Source organism: Nycticebus coucang, chromosome 20 (assembly GCF_027406575.1).
Source record: "Nycticebus coucang isolate mNycCou1 chromosome 20, mNycCou1.pri, whole genome shotgun sequence".
NCBI lineage: Eukaryota > Metazoa > Chordata > Mammalia > Primates > Lorisidae > Nycticebus > Nycticebus coucang.
The window spans coordinates 23,428,756-23,449,679 of NC_069799.1; the positions used below are offsets into that span (position 1 = coordinate 23,428,756).

General features: G+C 39.2%; 1 protein-coding gene across 1 annotated transcript in view; it reads right to left on the bottom strand.

The window, feature by feature from the left end:
- Positions 1-5,762: 5,762 nt before the first annotated feature.
- The window catches only part of LOC128573047 (zinc finger protein 208-like), a 37,692-nt gene continuing 22,530 nt past the window's right edge, over positions 5,763-20,924 (bottom strand). Inside the window, exons 3-5 of the mRNA XM_053573270.1 lie at positions 14,981-15,107; positions 14,420-14,515; positions 5,763-9,351 (exon numbers count right to left, since the gene is read on the bottom strand). Of these exons, the coding sequence (XP_053429245.1) occupies positions 5,867-9,351; positions 14,420-14,515; positions 14,981-15,107 (3,708 nt within the window). The 3' untranslated portion in view covers positions 5,763-5,866. The remainder of the gene's footprint in view (positions 9,352-14,419; positions 14,516-14,980; positions 15,108-20,924) is intronic.

A 20,924-nucleotide genomic window follows, 5' to 3' on the forward strand; every position in this document is an offset into this window, starting at 1 on the left:
TGCAAATGAAAGGTTTTTTGGACAGCTCAGTTTAGAAATATATAGTAATTAAGATGTTGTGTCTGTCTTTGAGGTACTGTATGACTAGCTTAGTTATAATATAATAATTTACAAAATAATTTCAAAACAATGTATATAAGGCACATTATAAATTAAAGACATTAACTTTAAGCAAAAAAAAAGATTGAAAAGTGTTGTTACCATTTGCTATTTGGGTAACAGATTGCCTTTCATCTGTATTTGTAGCATGTTATTTTACAGCACCAACTTGTGAAAGCCGTATCTCATAAATTTGTCAATCAAAGGGGCTATGTCTACTAATGCTTCCTGTTTCAGAGGGTGAGAACATTTTTGGTATTAAGTGAATATCTACTGCTGTGGTCCTGAGGTTTCCCATGGTGAAGCTCTTCCCAGAGAGAAAAATTTACCCGGATTGTGATTTCTTCTGGCCATTTGTCCTCATTTTCTAGACACTAGAGTCACACCTACCAGGTGTGTTCATGGAGTACCTTCATGAGAAGGCTATTGTTTTCTAGAGTTAGTAATCAGGAGTATTTAATTTAGACAATAATTCTCTCCCCAACAATAGATAAGTAAATCAGGCATTGAAAGGAACTGATGAGTCAACTATTTTTCTCCAATCTAGCATGTAAGAGGTTTAAGAAAGAATTTGTGTTCCAGCTGTCCTGTCACTCTGGCTACAGAACCAGATTGTTTAGTCAAAGAGGAGAGTGAAGTACCGCGTTTCCCCGATAATAAAACATCCTCTGAAAATAAGACCTACTCACAGGTTTTCTTTTGGGTGAAATATAAGGCATCCTCCCAAAAATAAGGCCCCTCTAGGCTCTGTCTCAGAATGAAAATTAATTTACCATAAACGGGTAAATTAGGGCCGCCCCAATTGGCGTCTAGCAACCAGAGATGTTAGGCCGAGTCCTGACGTCACTGCTGTGAGGAGGCAAAGCGGAGGTCAGAGTGAGGGGTGAGCGAGGGGCGGTAGGGAGGAGGAGACTTCCACAGATGCGGGTAGAAGAACAGGAGGATCAGAGCAGATGGGACGTGCATGGCGAACAAAAATTGTGTACCGTATTCTTCTTCATGGAAAAATAAGACATTCCCTGAAAATAAGAGCTAGCACATCTTTGGGAGCAAAAATTATTATAAAACACTGTCTTATTTTCGGGGAAGCAGGGTATTCAGCAATGAATACGTAGCCCCAGTATTTATTAGAAAGCCTTGGCCCACAGCTTTCCATAGGTAAGGAGAGGGTAGACTACCCTTTGCGCTGGGCATCCCTAGAGACATTGTACCAAATAGTTGGTTGCACGTAAAGACATCATTGTCATGGACCAAGTATTACCTGTGGACAAAGTTGTGACCATCTCAGGTTGCCAGGTGGGCTGAGATCTGCATTTACTCAGAGTCTCAAGGTCAGATTCCACTGGCAGGTGGCATCTCTTAACAAGCATGCACCCACTTTCTACCCTCAATTCCCAACTTTCAGATTTACCTCTGCCTGGGTACCTCTTTTTAGCCATTGCCTTACCAAGTCCTCTTGGTCACACGACCTCCCTGTTTTCCCTGAGTTTTACTACTGACCACAGTGAAAGAGCTGCCCATTGATTCAGCCTGAGAGGAATCTGGGGTGTACTCCTTTTCAGGGAGTCCATGAGGAGGTTTAACACAGACCTTTGCCTCCACTTAAAGGGGATGCTAACTAGAGCTTTAAGCCAAGAGCAGATCAAGACCACAGGTTTATAAAAGAGACACCATTGATGCAGCAGGGGAAAAATCCATTTGAAACACTTTACTTGATTGAGAAAGTCACAACTCAAAAAGGACAGCAAGAAGAGCAGGTAGTCCCCAGTTTGTACCACAACCGGAAATCGTCCAGTTTGGCCATTTCTTGTGAAAGAAAAAATATATTGTTCAAGGGTGGCAGCAGTTATACATACATAGTCTGTCATCTTATCTTAGCAACAAAAATCCAGGAGTGTGGAGTGAATTAACGACACAGAGAAAGCAGTGAAAATGTCAGGCAGTAAGAAAAAGAGGCTAGTGTTTTAAAGGATAAAGTTGGCTCCTGATTTTCTTTGCTTCATTTTCAAAGGAGTAACTCATAACCTTGAGTAGTGATCTCAAAACCCATAACTAAGGAAATACAGCTTCAGGCAGGCAGAAGAAAATACAGAGCAGCAGATTTAACACTATTGTGGCAGATTGGCGCTGAATAATTGATGTTTGTCACTTTCAGCAAAAACACAGCAATCTGATGAGGTTTTAAACAAATTCTCAAAACAAAACTAACACTTACTTGGCAATTCCCTTTTCAGTTAGGCCACCCTGTTCACATACAAAATTTTTCATAAATTTACCTTTACATATGTTATCCCTTACATAGACCATTTTCGACATGCTGAAGCTCTATGTTTGTCAGAATATTTTCTTCTTGGGTCAGCACCTGTAGGTCAAGCAGCTAAGGCACCAGCCACATACACTGGAGCTGGTAGGTTCGAATCTAACCCGGGCCCACCAAACAATTATAACCAAAAAAAATTTGGGTGTTGTGGTGAGCACCTTAGTCCTAGCTAATTGTGAGGCTGAGGCAAGAGAATCTCGTAAGCCCAAGAATTTGAGGTTGCCGTGAGCAGTGTCATCACAGCACTAAGCTGTGACTTGAGATTCTGTCTCAAAAAAAAAAAAAAAGAATATTTTCTTCTTAAATCATCACTTATTTTAGGAGAAATATTGTTATTAGGTTTCAATTCTGTTATTAGGAAATCATTCTATTTTCTTTTAGTGCTACTTCCCACCCATGTTTCTTCATATTCATGAGTTTCTTCACATCTCTCTCCCACATACTGGTTCCTTTTTGCTTTAAGTTTTTTTCCTATTTTGAATGGATTTGTGATCCCAGTTAAGTCTTTTCTATTTAAAGGCCTGGGAGGGTGGTTTTACAGGATTTAGGTCTCTAGCTTAAAGTTCAGACTTCATCAAACAATGGGGTAGACCAGCTGGAAAACATTAAAAAAAGGAAACAAGGCATCATCAACCAGGGAGCAGAGGGGCTGTAGGATTGTATTTTACCTTCCATTTTTAAGAAAGATATAAGAGAGGGAAACAGAGGCCCTGAATATTTGGGAAGAGCAGAGGGGTGGCTCTAATGCTATGAACATTAGTTTGTTTACTGTGACAGAGACAACTACCCAACAACCTGCCTTCCCAGCATCGGAAAGTGGACCTTGTTCTGAAGCTGGAGCGTGTCCACCAAACTAAAAGAGTTCCAGAGAGTCAGAGCTGGTTCAGGGATTTCAGAGTCTACAAGACAAGTTTGATCCCCCATCTCCATGAGAGTAAAATGTCACTTCCAGGGCATCTCTCTAGCAGTGAGGGGATAATCCCAGCAATTGCTGCTTCCTGAGCCATTCCTGACTCCAGGAACCCATAGTCATGGTGCGGAAAGGGCTCTGGCCTGGTGGTTTCTTGCCTGAACCTAGAGTAACTCTGTTCCTGACAACCTTCTTCCCTAGTGGCAGCAAACATTTCAAAAGCTTCCTACTGCTCTTTGGGACTGATGTTTGCCTGGCTTTCTCTTGCTGTCTCTTCATCCCAATTCTCCTTCTGAAGACCGTAAAAATCTGCTTTATGTTCTGCTTGTGGAACAAGAGGTCCCTTTGTATGCTTTTGAATATTAGGCCCAACAGGGGGGTGATATGCATTGTGGAGATGAAAAAAAACAAAAACAAAAAAAGAAAAAAATGGAGCAGCGGTAGTTAAGGAGCTACATTACCTGGAAAGCAAAGAGAATGAGAGCTGTTAAGTGTAGTAAGTACTGTGCATCAGGCAGCGTGAACTCAGAATGTCTACAGTTCCATTACCTTACCTTGCTGAAAATGTACACTATCCTCCAAGATTTTGTCACTAAAATGTCACATATAGGGAACAGATATCAAGTGTGCGTTCCCTGGTTTTTGGTTCCAGGTGACAAAGCATAGTTACTGTTACCAAGACAGTGGAACAAATGAGCAGAACAAGTAGGTACAAGTGAGCAAAGGTCAAAGTTTATTGAAGCACAGTACACTCCAGAGAAGGAAGACATCTACCTTATCAAGTGGAGAATACCTTGGGTTAGTGAGATTTTTCCCCTTTATAATAATTTTCCAAATTTATGTTAAGTGGTGGAGGGAAGAGGGTAATATATTTACTATTTTTACTGGAAAGGGGGAAAAGTTCCTCAGTGGAGAGTCCTTCCATTTTTATCCTTGTAAACCAATTTCCAGAAATTCTCATAGTATTTGTAAACTGTGATAAAAGTGGTGAAAATTTTACTGTGTTTATGAAAGTGGGTCCCCAGAGGTTACTGTCACCTTACTTGTATGGATGCTGTAAAACCCCTTTTTGTGGCCTTGGCCATAGCTCCACACTGGGACCTCTTACTTCTGAGAGTCAGTTTTGTAAAGCAAACATCAGTTTAGTTTTTTAAAGGCTTCCTGAAATGCATTTCTTTCTTGGCAGCCCCCTCTGGAAACTTTGTTCCTTCTTATTATGGACAAGGGATGCCCTAGAATCATCTGCCCCTGTCTCCTTAGCCCTACTGAACAGGATAAACACAACTTTAAGACATCATTGACATTTGTAGAATATTTCTTCTGTATGAATTATAATTAGAAAAGTATGAGAAGTATTTAAAGACATTGTCATATTCCTCACATATGTAGAATATCTCTATGAATTCTGGTATGTACTGAAATGTGTGAATACTGGTTATAATATTCGACACTGTCTTCACAGTTGTAGGGGTTTTCTGTCATAAATTTCATATAGAGAATGGTTTGAGCACAAGTTAAACACTTGTCACATTCTTCACATTCATAGCCTTTCTGTTCAACATGAATTCTACTATGTACAGAAAACTATAATTACTGGCATAAAGCTTCCACACACCTTCATATTGTGATTTTTTTCCAACATAATTTCTCTTATTTTTACTAAGGGCCAAGAATCAGTTAAAACCTTAGTCATTTATTCTCATTTGTAAGATTTGTCTCCAATATAAATTTTCTTACGTGTAGTAAAGTTTGAACTATGGTTAAGTGTATTGCCACACCATTCACTGTTGTAGGATTCCTTTCCAGTGTAAATTCTTATAAGCTTAGTAAGTTATGAACACCAAGTAAGTCACTGCCATATTCTTCATATTTATAGAGTTTCCATGCTAACTCCTTTTTTTTTAATATACAGGCTGGTTTATTCCTGAGTTAAAGGGTTTGCCACACTATTTATATTTGTAACGTCTCTCTCCAGAATGAATTTTTTTATGTAAGGAAAGGTGTGAGTACTGGTTAAAGGCTTTGCCACATTCTTCACATTCATACGGTCTCTCTCCAGAATGAATTCTTTCATGTACATAAAGGGTTGAGTACCGGTTAAAGGCTTTGCCACATTCTTCACATTTGTAGGGTTTCTCTCCAGAATGAATTCTTTTATGTACAGAAAGTGTTGAGGAATTATTAAAGGCTTTGCCACATTCTTCACATTTGTAGGGTTTCTCTTCAGAATGAATTCTTTTATGTACAGAAAGTGTTGAGGAATTATTAAAGGCTTTGCCACATTCTTCACATTTGTAGGGTTTCTCTCCAGAATGAACTCTTTTATGTACAGAAAGGGTTGAGTACCAGTTAAAGGCTTTGCCACATTCTTCACATTTGTAGGGCTTCTTTCCAGAATGAATTCTTTTATGTACAGAAAGGGTTGAGCACCCATTAAAGGCTTTGCCACATTCTTCACATTTGTAGGGTTTCTCTCCAGAATGAATTTTTTTATGTACAGAAATGGTTGAGGAATCGTTAAAGGCTTTTCCATATTCTTAACATTTGTAAGGTTTCTCCCCAGAATGAATTCTTTTATGTACAGAAAGGGTTGAGTACTGGTTAAAGGCTTTTCCACATTCTTCACATTTGTAGGGTTTCTCTCCAGAATGAATTCTTTTATGTACAGAAAGGTTTGAGTACCAGTTAAAGGCTTTTCCACATTCTTCACATTTGTAGGGTTTCTCTCCAGAATGAATTCTTTTATGTACAGAAAGTGTTGAGGAATTATTAAAGGCTTTGCCACATTCTTCACATTTGTAGGGTTTCTCTCCAGAATGAATTTTTTTATGTACAGTAATGTTTGAGAAATCGTTAAAGGCTTTTCCACATTCTTCACATTTGTAAGGTTTCTCCCCAGAATGAATTCTTTTATGTACAGAAAGGGTTGAGTACTGGTTAAAGGCTTTTCCACATTCTTCACATTTGTAGGGTTTCTCTCCAGAATGAATTCTTTTATGTACAGAAAGGCTTGAGTACCAGTTAAAGGCTTTTCCACATTCTTCACATTTGTAAGGTTTCTCTCCAGAATGAATTCTTTTATGTACAGAAAGTGTTGAGGAATTATTAAAGGCTTTGCCACATTCTTCACATTTGTAGGGTTTCTCTTCAGAATGAATTCTTTTATGTACAGAAAGGTTTGAGTACCGGTTAAAGGCTTTTCCACATTCTTCACATTTGTAGGGTTTCTCTCCAGAATGAATTCTTTTATGTACAGAAAGGGTTGAGTACCAGTTAAAGGCTTTGCCACATTCTTCACATTTGTAGGGCTTCTCTTCAGAATGAATTCTTTTATGTACAGAAAGGGTTGAGCACCCATTAAAGGCTTTGCCACATTCTTCACATTTGTAGGGTTTCTCTCCAGAATGAATTTTTTTATGTACAGAAATGGTTGAGGAATCGTAAAAGGCTTTTCCATATTCTTCACATTTGTAAGGTTTCTCCCCAGAATGAATTCTTTTATGTACAGAAAGTGTTGAGTACCGGTTAAAGGCTTTCCCGCATTCTTCACATTTGTAGGGTTTCTCTCCAGAATGAATTCTTTTATGTACAGAAAGGTTTGAGTACCGGTTAAAGGCTTTTCCACATTCTTCACATTTGTAGGGTTTCTCTCCAGAATGAATTCTTTTATGTACAGAAAGGGTTGAGTACCGGTTAAAGGCTTTCCCGCATTCTTCACATTTGTAGAGTTTCTCTCCTGAATGAATTCTTTTATGTAAAGAAAGATGTGAGCACCGGTTAAAGGCTTTTCCACATTCTTCACATTTGTAGGGTTTCTCTCCAGAATGAATTCTTTTATGTACAGAAAATGTTGAGGAATTGTTAAAGGCTTTCCCACATTCTTCACATTTGTAGGGTTTCTCTCCAGAATGAATTCTTTTATGTACAGAAAATGTTGAGGAATTGTTAAAGGCTTTCCCACATTCTTCACATTTGTAGGGTTTCTCTCCAGAATGAATTCTTTTATGTACAGAAAGGGATGAGGACTCCTTAAAGGCTTTTCCACATTCTTCACATTTGTAGGGTTTCTCTCCAGAATGAATTCTTTTATGTACAGAAAATGTTGAGTACCAGTTAAAGGCTTGTCCACATTCTTCACATTTGTAGGGTTTCTCTCCAGAATGAATTCTTTTATGCACAGAAAGGTATGAATACCGGTTAAAGGCTTTGCCACATTCTTCGCATTTGTAGGGTTTCTCTCCAGAATGAATTCTTTTATGTACAGAAAGATGTGAGTATTGTTTAAAGGCTTTTCCACATTCTTCACAATTGTAGGGTTTCTCTCCAGAATGATTTTTTTTATGTACAGAAAGGGTTGAGTACCAGTAAAAGGCTTTGCCACATTCTTCACATTTGTAGGGTTTCTCTCCAGAATGAATTCTTTTATGAACAGAAAGGTTTGAGTACCGGTTAAAGGCTTTTCCACATTCTTCACATTTGTAAGGTTTCTCTCCAGAATGAATTCTTTTATGTACAGAAAAGGTTGAGGAATCATGAAAGGCTTTCCCACATTCTTCACATTTGTAGGGTTTCTCTCCAGAATGAATTCTTTTATGTACAGAAAGGCGTGAGTACCGGTTAAAGGCTTTTCCACATTCTTCACATTTGTAGGGTTTCTCTCCAGAATGAATTCTTTTATGTACAGAAAGGTTTGAGTACCAGTTAAAGGCTTTTCCACATTCTTCACATTTGTAGGGTTTCTCTCCAGAATGAATTCTTTTATGTGCAGAAAGGGTTGAGGAATCCTTAAAGGCTTTGCCACATTCTTCACATTTGTAGTGTTTCTCTTCAGAATGAATTCTTTTATGTACAGAAAGATGTGAGTACTGGTTAAAGGCTTTTCCACATTCTTCACATTTGTAGGGTTTCTCTCCAGAATGAATTCTTTTATGTACAGAAAAGGTTGAGGAATTGTTAAAGGCTTTCCCACATTCTTCACATTTGTAAGGTTTCTCTCCAGAATTAATTTTTTTATGTACAGAAAGGGTTGAGTACCAGTTAAAGGCTTTGTCACATTCTTCACATTGGTAGGGTTTCTCTCCAGAATGAATTCTTTGATGTACAGTATGGTGTGAGTACTGTTTAAAGGTTTTGTCACATTCTTCAGATTTGTAGGGTTTCTCTCTGGTATGAAATCTTTGATGTACGGAAAAGGTTGAGTACTTGTTAAAGTCTTTGCCACATTTTTGACATTTGTAGGGTTTCTCCACAGAATTAAATGTTTGCTGTGCAGAAAAATGTGAGGACTGGTTAAAGGATTTGCCACATTCATTACATTTGAAGGATTTCTCTGCAGAATAAATTCTTTTATGTAAAGAAAGGTTTGAGTATTGGTGAAAGGGTTGTCCACATTCTTCACATTTGTTGGGTTTCTCCCCAGAATGAATTCTTTCATGTACAGAAAGGTTTGAGTAATTGTTGAAGGCTTTGCCACATTCTTTACATGTGTAGGGTTTCTCTACATTATAAATTGTCTTATAGTTAGAATATTTTGAGCTATGGCTAAGACACTTGCCACAATGGGAGATTTTCTCTGCAGTATGAAGTCCCCTGTGCTTAGACAGTCTTGAGCAAGATGGAAAAACTTTGCAACATTTTTTACATTTACACTGCTTTTCCACAAAATGGGTTATCTTATGTTTACCAAAGTTTGAGCATAGATTTAAGGCTTTCCCATATTTTTTACACTCAAATGTTATTTCCCCAGTACATATCATCTTATGTCTATTTACATTTGATAATTTTCTGACAACTTTAAAACACTTACTACATTGGTAGATTTTACCATGCGTAGCTGTTAAACTTTCATTTAGTCCATTGTAACATACTTTCTGCTGATTATACTCACACAGCCTATCCCAGTCTTTTATTGAGTTTAAATTTTCAGGGGTATCTTTTTCGTATCTTCTCAGGATTATCTCTGGTAATAACATATTCATGCCGAGCACTTGCAAATTGGTCTGGGTAGAATGATTAAATATAACTGAAAGAAAATTAAAAATACAAAATTATGCCATTGAGTTTTATCACAATTGAATAAATATACATTACAAATTTTGTCTGTAAAATTATGCCCTGCACAGTAATAAGATGGCATAGAACAGTACAAATGCCATAATAATTTTTGAGATACATATAAGTAAGAAATATATACTGCATTTTAGCAATTATAAAAACAAAGTGAGAACTTTTAGCCCATCATGTGAGCACAATGTGAAGAGGCATATAGAGGCCGGGTGCAGTGGTTTATGTTTGTAAACCTAGCACTCTGGGAGAATGAGAGTGTGGATTGCTTCAACATAGGTATTTGAGAGCAGTCTGAGCCAAAGTGAAACCCTGTTTATATCAAAAATAGAAAAAATTAGTGAGGCAAGTGGCAGACACCTGCAGGCCCAGCAACTCACGAAGCTGAGGCAAAAGTATCTATTGAGCCCAGGAGGTTGGGGTTGCTGTTAACTGTAATACCACAGGACTCTATCTGTGGTAAAAGACACTCTGTCTCAAAAACATTTAACTATATAAAATCAAATAAGAAAAAAATGATCATGATAAAAGGTGCAAAATATGGGAAGAAAAGTTTGTTCTTCTTATACACCACTGGTATACATCCATCTGAAAACAGCATTGTCCATATGAAAGTAAACTCCCTCTCTCCCCCAAATAGAGACCTTCATTAACTCTACTGGCTTTTCAGGGCTTTTCTAAAGATAGATTATGTCTCCCAAGAGGGAGAGTGATGAAGGGAATGGTGCAGTTTTGGGGTTTTTTTGTAGTTGTTGCTGTTATTTGTTTGTTCTTTTGTTGGTGTTGTTTTAGATTATGGCTAGGGCTGGGTTTGATGCCACCACCTCTGGCATATGGGGCCGGTGTCCTACTTCTTTGAGCCATAGGCATTGCCCAAGAATGGTGTAGTTTTTATAAAACTGACTGGGGGAGCTGAAACCGAAGGTCAAATATTGTTACAGCACCAGAGTAACTCCAGTACAACAGACAGATTCAGGTCTAGCAACTGATTACAAGCTCTTAGGAAATGTGGGGAAAATGCTTCAGCTGGAAAATAGCCACACAATTCCACAGGCAACACACTTTCAGAATGTATACTGAACTGCCTCAAGTCTTTAGTATAATTTGTGTCAGAGTCCTGTAAGGTAAAGTCACATCATGGATTTTGTGAAAGGTGCCTTATGTGGCTTGGTGCCCATAGCACAGTGGTTACAGTGTCAGCCACACACAGGGAGGGTGGTGCGTTTGAACACAGACTGGGCCAGCTAAACACCAATGACAACTAGAACAAAAAATAGCCAGGCACAAAATATGGAAACACCCTAAATGCTCACTAACCCAAGAATGGATTAACAAGCTGTGGTATATGTACACTATAGAATATTATTCAGCCATTAAAAAAGATGGAGACTTTACATCCTTTGTATTAACCCAGATGGAAATGGAGCACATTATTCTTAGTAAAGCATTACAAGAATGGAGAAACATGAATCCTATGTACTCAATTTTGATAAGAGGAGAATTAATGACAATTAATGACACGGTAGGGGTAGGGGAAGGGGAGAGCAGAGAGAGAAAGAAGGAGGGAGGGGTGGAGAAAGGAAGAGCAGAGAGAGGCAAGGAGCGAGGCGGTGTGGTCTTGTTGTGTGCCACACCTTTTGGGGGCAAGACACAATTGTGAGAGGGTCTTTACTTAACAAATGCAATCAGTGTAACCTAGTTTCTCTCACCCTCAATTAATCCCAAACAATAAATTAAAAAAAAATAGCAGGGAACTGTTGTGGGCACCTGTAGTCCCAGCTACCTTGGAGGCGGAGGTGAGAGAATCCCTTAAACCCAAGAGTTTGAGGTCGCTGTGAGCTGTGATGCCACAGCACTCTACCGAGGGTAACAGAGTAAGACTCTGTCTCAAAAGAAAAAAAGAAAACAAAATTGTCTTTTATGATCCTCAAAAATCAATGAAAGATTAGAACATGTAAAAAATAATAGAGTGACATAACCTGAAGAAACAAAATAAGCAATGTAGAATACACCATACAAAATAGAGGTGTCTAAATTATCTAAGAGTTTTATCTTAATGATGGTAAATGGATGAAATGGGAATGATACAAAAAACTAAGTAAAATCATAAAAAGTGAGATATCAACAAAAAGAAAAGCTTTAAAAAAAATATTCCTAACTTGAAGAAAATAGTGGAAAAGACTGAGAAATTTTCAAAAAAAAAATACAGAATGTCAAGCTCACCACACTTCAGCTAGGAGAAACACAAAGAAACCCATAAAAAGACACATGAAGATCAAAGATTTGAAAGCCACACAAGAGTATCCTGAAAGCCAGGAAAGGAAACAGATGTGTCATCTCTAAGAATGTTCTTATAAGATTACTAGTGGTTTTTTTGACACACACATTCCCCATCAAAAAAGAGTTAGATGATATAGTCTAAGTGCTGAAAGGACAAAAATTTTAAAACACATATACTATATCCAGCAAAACATTCCTTCAAGATAAAGAAAAAAATAAACATTTATCAAGATAAATGAATGCTGAAAACTGCCAAGGAAGAAATCTCAAAGGAAGCCCCTTTCTTTGAACTTACGCTTGAGAACAATGATAAATTAGGTAACAATAAGTAAATCTGAAAAAAAAAAAACAAAAACTAAGTACATTTAAGTAAACTTTTGTGTTATTATAATGACAGGGTAGAAAGCACTTTTATTTTATTTATTTAAATATTTGTTTGTTTGTTTGTTTGTTTTTTGTAGAGACTAAGTCTCACTCACCCTTGGTAGAGTGCCATGGCATCACACAGCTTACAGCAACCTCAAACTCCTGGGTTTAGGCAATTCTCTTTGCCTCAGCCTGCAAAGTAGCTGGGACTACAGGCGCTCACCACAATGCCCGGCTATTTTTTTGTTGTGGTTTGGCTGGGGCCAGGTTTGAACTAACGACCCTCGGTATATGGGGCCAGCACCCTACCCACTGAACCACAGGTGCTGCCCTATTTTTTGTTTGTTTTTGTTAAGACAGAGTCTTAAGCTGTCACTCTGGGTAGAGTGCCATGGCATCACAGCTCACAGAAACCTCAAACTCTTGGCCTTAAGTGATTTTCTTACCAGCATAACACCAGGCTATCTTTTGGTTGTAGTTGTCATTGTTGTTTGGCAGGTTGGGGCCGGATTCAAACCTGCCAGCTCGACGTGTATGTGGCTAATGCCCTAGCTGCTGAGCTACAGGCATTGAGCCCAGAAAGATTTTTAAATCATGCTTTAAAATTCAAAGATAAAAAATAATCTTAACATGATACATCTGTTAATGGTAGAAGTGTTCAATGTAACAAGATGAAATTGGTGACATCAGTAAGTTGAAAGAAAGGATGGGCAAGGTGGCTCATGCCTGTAATCCTAGCAGTTGGGATGTCAAGGCCTGTGATTTCCTGAGCTCACAGGTTCCACACCAGCCTGAGCCAGAGAGAGACCTCATCTCTAAAATAGTTGGGCACTGTGGCAAGCACCTGCAGTTCCAGCTACTAGAGAGTTGAGGCAAGAGAATCGCTTCAGCCCAAGAGTTGCAGGTTGCTGTGCACTACAATACCAGGGCAACACCATAGCACTCTAATAAGGGTGAGAAAAGTGAGACTGTCTCAAAAAACAAAACAAAACAAAAAAACTAGCCAGGCATTGTGGCAGGGGCCTGTACTCACAGCTATTGAAGAGATTGAAGCAAGACAATCTCTAATCTGAGAGTTTGAGGTTGCCGTGGGCTATGACAATACCACAGCACTCTACTCATGGCCACAGAGTGAGACTCTGACAAAAAAAAACAAAACAAAAACTCCATAGAACAACAAAATAAGGAATATAAAGAGTTATAATTTTTGCGTTCAATTAAAGTTAGCTTGATATGAGTCTGAATAATATTAATAATATTGTTATATCTTCAAGAACTTTTTATAATTTCCGTTCTTCAAGGTGTTCAGAAAGAAAATATCTATAGAATTCATGTGAAGTAAACAAAGAAAGCAATCAGAATAATTACAAAAATCAATAAAACAGAAATGAAGGTAGCAAGAGAAGAAATGAGGAGAAAATATCTAGAACAAATAAAGTAATAGTAACTTTTAATGTAATTAACTCAATAATCTAAAAAGATGATATGGCTGAATAGACTTACAATAAATAAGTTTCTACAATATTAGGTCTAAAGAAAACTCCTTTTAGCTTTATGGATACAAATAAGCTAAAAGTTAAAAAGACAAAAAATCTGTATGCCAAGCAAATAGTAACTCTAAGTAGGTGAAGTAGCTGTAATTATATCAGACAATATACACTTGTGGCCTAAACAGCCAAGAAAAAAATGTAGTAGTTATAGAATAGGCCCCTTTACAAAGAATCCTCACTATCTATTACATATACTCACAAACCTCATTTAGGTATATTACATATCTTGTATTATATAAACAAGTATTTATAACATGATTGATTCCAAATATAAGAAATAAATCATGGCAAAAGCAAAGGAAGAAACAGCCATGTGGTTATTTTTAATTTTAGACCCTAGTTTTTTGGTTTTTTTTTTCTCTTTTTTAAGATTTCAGATTAATATGAGGGTACAAACAAGGCCAAGGTGAGAGGATTGTTTGAGTTTGTGAGTTTGAGACAAGACTGAGCAAGAGCAAGACTCTGATCCTACTAAAAAAACAGTAAAAATATTAGCCAGGCCTTGTGTAGAAACCTGTACTCCCAGCTACTTGAGAGGCTGAGACTGAAAAATCACTTGAACCAAGATGGTTAAAATTGCTCTTATCTATGCTGATTCCACGGCACACTGGTCTGATGGCAACACAGTGAGCCTTTGTCTTAATGAGAAAATGAACATAAGAAATGAAAACAAGAACAGAGGTGCCTTTATGTAACAAGAGAAAGAAACCCATACTTCCAGAAATCATTTCCAATAAAGCTAAGCTTCCCTAATCACATTGCATTGTTTGGTCTCCTCCTTCAACTTTGGACCTCTGACCAGTGTTCTCTGCTTCATTCACTCCAACCTACCTGGGTGCTTGACTAATGTCTGCTGAGTCTTCACCTTCCAGGGTTCTTTCCTTTGTTCCAGACAGGTGATGAGCTCTGGCTTAGAGACAGCAAGCCCTGTTTCATTAGAAAAAAAAAGATAACATGATATTTGTCAGTCTTCACCAGTTAACAATCTAGTACCTTCATAGAGTACAGAACACAACATTTTAGAGATCCTAAAAGAAAAATCTAAAAATAGAGGTTTCTCACAGAAACTTTAGAATATTTTAAAAGCATTAAAAATGCTCCACTATCCAGCGCTATGGAAATAAAAATTGGTACTAGAAACTAGTCTTAAAGGTATGGGCAACACTTCTAAGCCTCTACATTTTTGAAATTACCATCAATGTAGGGAAGGATATAATGCCAAGATAACATCTGAAATATTTTCTTTTCTATACCAAGAACTTATGTTTTCCTTAGAAACAACAATCTGAAACTAATGCAGTCAAAGAAGAATCTCCACAGAACCCACCTTCAGAGAAACAATATGAAATGCTTAGTGTACAGTTAAGAAATGTGCATGTAAGTTATCCTCACCAAGGAAGACCAGGTGTCTGTAGGTCTCTAACATGACATCACGATACAAATTCTGCTGAGCAGAATCCAGGCAGTCCCACTCCTCCATAGAAAATTCTATAGACACATCTCTGAATGTCAACAGTTCCTGAAAAATATAAATAAATAAATATTTATCATGACACCACGGGAAGATTTAATTTCATTTTTACATAAATGAGTGGGTGAAAACTTCTTTTGACTTACATGACTGACTGGTATTATGTAGTAAGTACAGCACAGAGATAGTCCCTCATGTGCTCTCTAAAACTGAGGAAAGAGGATGGGATAACATCTACAACAACAGTGTAGATAATGTGCTTTTTGTCTTTACAATGCAAAAATCAGGCCACCAATACAGGCGTGTAAATTCTTGCACCTTCTTACATCATACACTATGACCTGTGCATTATTTATTACGTGAAAATATCATGGTGAGGTAAATAGAAATCCTAAGATTTTAACGTGTGCAGGCATGAACTGGAGATCTTCTCAAATGAAGTTTTTTGTGTTTTTGTTTTTTTTTTTGAGACATAGTCTCCCTATATCACCCTTGGTAGAATGCAATGGTGTCACAGCTCACACCTCTTGGGCTTCAGTGATTCTCTTGCCTCAACTTCCCAAGTAGCTGGGACTCTAGGCACCCACCACAATGCCCAGCTATTTTCTTCTTGCGGTTGTCACTGTTGTTTAGCTGGCCTGGGCCAGGCTGGAACAAGGCAGACTTAGTACATGTGGCTGGAGAGTAACCACTGTGCTATGGGTGCAAGCCTTAAATGCAGTTTTTTACTCAGTAGATATTGGGTGAAGCTTCATTTTTGAATTTCCAAAAAGCTCAACAGGGATGCCAATATTTCTGTCCCATGATAATATTTTATCACACGTGAGACTAGATTTATCCCAGTTGAATTGTGACCCAGTAAACAACCATTAGAGCCTTTATTTTCCAAACAAGGTATAAAAAGAGAATCTCTGAAGGTGCATATGAGTTGATACTCTCCCCAAAGTATTTAATCATATTCTGATAAAAAACAGTTAAAAAAATGTTTTTTAAAGTTGAAAGTACAGGCTTAGTGCCTATAGCTAAACGGCAAGGGCGCCAGCCACATACACAGGACTGTTGGGTTCAAATCTAGCCCAGGCCTGCTAAACAATGACAAGTACAACCAAAAAATAGCCAGGGATTGTGCAGGCACCTGCAGTTTCAGCTACTTGGGAGAGTGAGTCAAGAGAATCGCTTAAGCCCAAGAGTTAGAGTTTGCTGTGAGCTGTGACACCAAGGCACACTACCCAGGGTGAGAGGTTGAGACTCTGTCTCAAAAAAAAGAAAAAAAAAAAAAAAACGCTGAAGGTACAGATATCTGCCCTAAATTCTAATCTGTAATGCTATCTTTAAAAACTCTCCTTAGCATCCTAGAAAGCAAGGCTTTTCTAATAATTCTGATTTTGAGAACCTTGAGTTACTTTAGGCCATTCATGACATCTTCTGTAAACTGCATGTGTGTCACCTTATTTTAAACAGCACTGAGGGGGCTTCTGGACTGAAACTTAATGGTACATACTCCCCTGCTTTGCTAATGTACGATGACCAAATATCACCCACACCGAGTAAAATGGGGATCCACTTATTTCCATTCAAAATAAGCACAAAGGCAACATATATTCTGCCATCTCCTCATGTTGCTCTTTTTTTTTTTTTTTTTTTTGAGACAGTCTCATTATGTCACCCTCCATAGAGTCCGGTGGCATCAGAGCTCACAGAAACCTCAAACTCTTGGGTTCAAGCAATTCTCTTCCCTCAGCCACCCTAGTAGCTAGAAAAACAGGTTCCCACCATAATCCCCTAGTATTTTATTTTGTTTTGTTTAGCAGGCCTGGGACACTTCGAACCCACCAACCCCAGACCATGTGGCCAGAGCACTAACCACTGACCGACAGGCACCAAGCCCTCATGTTGCTCTTGAATAAACTGCTTTTATTTCTACCAGCTCTACCAACTCTGGTATGCTGAGTTTGGCTTTTGAGAAGTGAGTAATCAAACTTGAATTTGAATAAAATTTTGCACTTTTTGAGTGAGTCTATGAAATGGCTTCTTCAACAATTCCCCCTATTGTTGGTGTTACTTGTCCCAGACTACACCAGCACTGAGCTAGAGAACACAGCAGAGTTCCTTCTACTCAACACCTTTTTAACAACACAAACAATGCTGGTCTAAGTTAAGAACACCAATCATAATCTTGAAACACGGCATTGTCTGCTGGACCTTCAAAGTTTCCTAGGACTAGAGAAGGTAGCAGTGTCTGACTAGGGAACTGTATTTAGAATTTGGAACTACAAACTTGGGTCTTGGAGAACTGGGGAGCAAGCTAGTGCCCTGTGTACATCCAAAGGAATTCAGAAAGAAGAAAAATGGAAAAATGGAAATCCTCAGGTATATTAACGCACATCTGTAATTCAGAATATGTTTCTGGGACTGATAATCTCTGTATCAGTTGTAGGTCTAAAGATATCAGGATCATTATATGAGAAAGAGGGTTGATTGTTGCCCTATAAATGTATTTTTGAAGAAATCTACAGATTGTCCCCAAAGTCACACCAATGTCTCTATAAATATGGAAAATTCATTAGAAAATTTTACAAAGAGGTAGCCAACACATAGAGAATGCTTTGTAAATGTTTTGTATACTTTCATAATAAATATTTTTTAAATAAAGGTAAATTTAGCTACAATTTCCCCTTTCCCTACCTATGATGACTTTAGGGTAATTTTTGGTGTGGGAGGTGCCTGTGGCTCAGTAGGTGGAGTGCTGGCCCCATACGCCGAGGGTGGTGGGTTCAAAGCCAGCTGCAGCCAAACTGCAACAAGAACAACAACAACAAAAATAGCCAGGTGCTCTGGCTGGTGCCTGTAGTCCCAGTTACTTGGGAGACTGAGGCAAGATCTCCTAAGCCCAGGAGTTGGAGGTTGCTGTGAGCTGTGATGGCACATTACTCTACCTAGGGTGATAAAGTGAGACTCTGTCTCAAAAAAAAAAAAAAAAATTGAGGGGGACACCCTGTAGTGAAACTGCACTAAAAGGGAGATTGAAAATAGACAGTCGGGAGGCAGAGAGAAGATAGCTGACTGAAGCCAGCTTACCACAGAGGCTCCCGTCCAGAAGGAGAGTTAAAGGACAAAAATTTAGCAAGTAACCTGGTGGATTAGAGCTGCACCAAGACAGAAGACTGATGAATGCACATCAACCCCGCTGAGGCGAGCTGTGACCCAAAAGATACAAACAAAAGGTACAAAATCCATCACCAAGTGGACAGGAGACCCTTCCCTCATGAGAACGGCTCGAAGTGCCCCACAAATAAATGAGCAGAGTTCAAAGGTCCTCCCACTACACTCCACGAAGAGACCCTCTAAAAACTGAATCCACCTCCCCTACTAGGGTGCCATGGTATTCTCCTGCCAGGCATAAAACTGTGTAAAACTGTATATATTCGCTACCTGTAACTCTGAGCTCCCAGGACTCCCCTCCACTCTCACTCTGAGGTCTGCAGGCCTATCTCCAAGGAGTCCAGATTCTTGAGTGATTTCTCCAGGGGTGTGGACAGGGCCTAAACTGCACCTGCTCAGTGCTGACTCTGCCGAACAGGAGTGAGAAAAGGACAGTTGGCTAAGAGGGAACCACACTGGAGCGGCAGTGCCCCGAGGAGCAGAGCAGCAGCCATCTTTAGGCAACAATAAGGCTCATTCCTGGATATTCTGAAGCCACATCCCCTGTCTCCCTGGGCAAACAGAGGAGGATGGGCATCTACTCAGCTAGCAACAACCAGGGAACAGATCTGGGATGGAAACACAGGCCCCGTGAGTAAAGGATTTGCCTGAGGCAATACCAGACTAGGTGGAGTGTGGGGACAAGAAATGCACGCGCAGAGCCCGGAAGTTCCCAGGGCAGGGCTGAACCAAAGAACCGCTTTACTGAGCCTAAGACGCACCCAACCCTCAGGGGATTGTCAGCCTATAGACAAAGGAAGACAGGAGGCTAGAACTGACAGGTTACCAAATGCAAATCTGCAGAAGCAAACACAGGGCCTGAGGCGCAGGCTCTAGGAACTCAAAACAGCTTCTCTTCTGCAGGGGAATTTAGCAGGGACAGAAACAAATTTCCGCATAGTTGTTCTGTTCTGTTCTGTCAGTAACATCATTCAGGGGTTGGGCTGAAACTGACTGAACATAAGCCAGCCTCCGTCAAGTGCCAGAGGTTGTCAGGCCTCACTTCCCCCTGCCAGATAGAGGCAGAGCGCAGCAGCCTGGCTGAGCAGAAATAGATTTCCTTTTGATTCAGGCAGGTGCAAAACCCTGGAGTATCTGTTCACTACAGGCAACTGGGTCACAGCCCTGCTGGGATACCAGTGACTGGGTGTAACAGAGTTGCATGGTGGGGAAGGAGGCATCAACCTTCCCAGACTGATCTATTTGCTGGGTGGGTCCTCCTGACTCCATGAAGCATCAGAGCAAGCCATACCTGAGTAGTCACCAGACCCCTGAGATCCAGTTGCCACAAAACTTTTAAAGTCTCCTACATGAGACTTTAGTCAGGTGCTGACTGAGACAATTGATTTGGACCTTCTGAACGGAACCAATCGCCCGAGGACTATTCCAGTGGTGCCCTGGGTGTGTGGTTGTAGGAAGGTTTGATTTTTGTTTTTCAATTGTTGCCTGTGGGGGGCAAGGTGAATTAATTGCTGGTATTTCTCCACAGCTGAGACTTTAACCCAGAGTAATTGTTTCACTAGGGTCAAACAGAGACAACCTGAAAACAAGACAGAACAAATTAGCCCCACCAGACCAACCAGGTCCCCAGTTTCTCAGGTCGTAGCACTGTACGGGTGCTTGACAAAGCTCCAGGGGAAAAATCAAATGGGGTAAAAGAATCATGGGGAGGATTCAGCAGAAAAACTCCGGTAACATGAATAACCAAAATAGATCAACCCCACCAAGGAAAGGTATGGCATATGTAACTGAAGATCCCATTCATAAACAGCCGGCCAAGATGTCAGAAATCGAACTCAGAATTTGGATTGCAAACAAGATTAATAGAATGGAGGAAAATTTGGAATGAGAAATTCGAGGAGCAATTCAAAAGTCGGAATTAGAAATTCAAGGAGAAATTCAAAGGTTGTCTCAAGAATTTAACGAATTTAAAAACAAAACCACCAAAGATTTTGACACACTGAGCAAGAATTTGCAGCCCTCAAAGATCTGAAAAATACAGTAGAATCCCTCAGTAACAGAGTGGAGCAAGCAGAAGAAAGGATTTCTGACATTGAAGACAAAGGCTTTGAACGCTCCCCAACACTCAAAGAGGAAGAGAAATTGAGAGAAAAAAACAGATCATTCTCTCAGAGAGCTCTGGGATAATTTGAAGAAGGCTAATTGGAATCCCTGAAAGTGATGAAGTGGCCTTGCATGGCACAGAGGCCCTTCTCCATGAAACTATGAAAGAGAATTTTCTAGACATGCCAAGAGATTCTGAAATTCAGATAGCAGACAGTTTCACAAATCCAGCATGACTCATTCTGAATAAGACATCCCCAGGCATATCATAATTAACTTCATTAGCATTAATATAAAAGACAAAATTCTGAAAACAGCTAGACATAAGAAATCCATTAGCTACAAAGGGAAGAGTATTAGAATTACTACAGATCTCTCTGCTAAAACTTTTCAAGCCAGAAGAGGGTGGTCATCGACTTTTAATCTCCTAAAGCAAAATAACTTTCAACCCCGGATCTTGTAAACTGAGTTTCATTTATGATGGGGAAATTAAATACTTAAATGACATTCACATTTTGAAGAAATTTGCCATAACCAAACCAGCTCTTCAGGATATTCTCAGACCTATTCTCCATAATGACCAGCCCAATCCTCTACCAC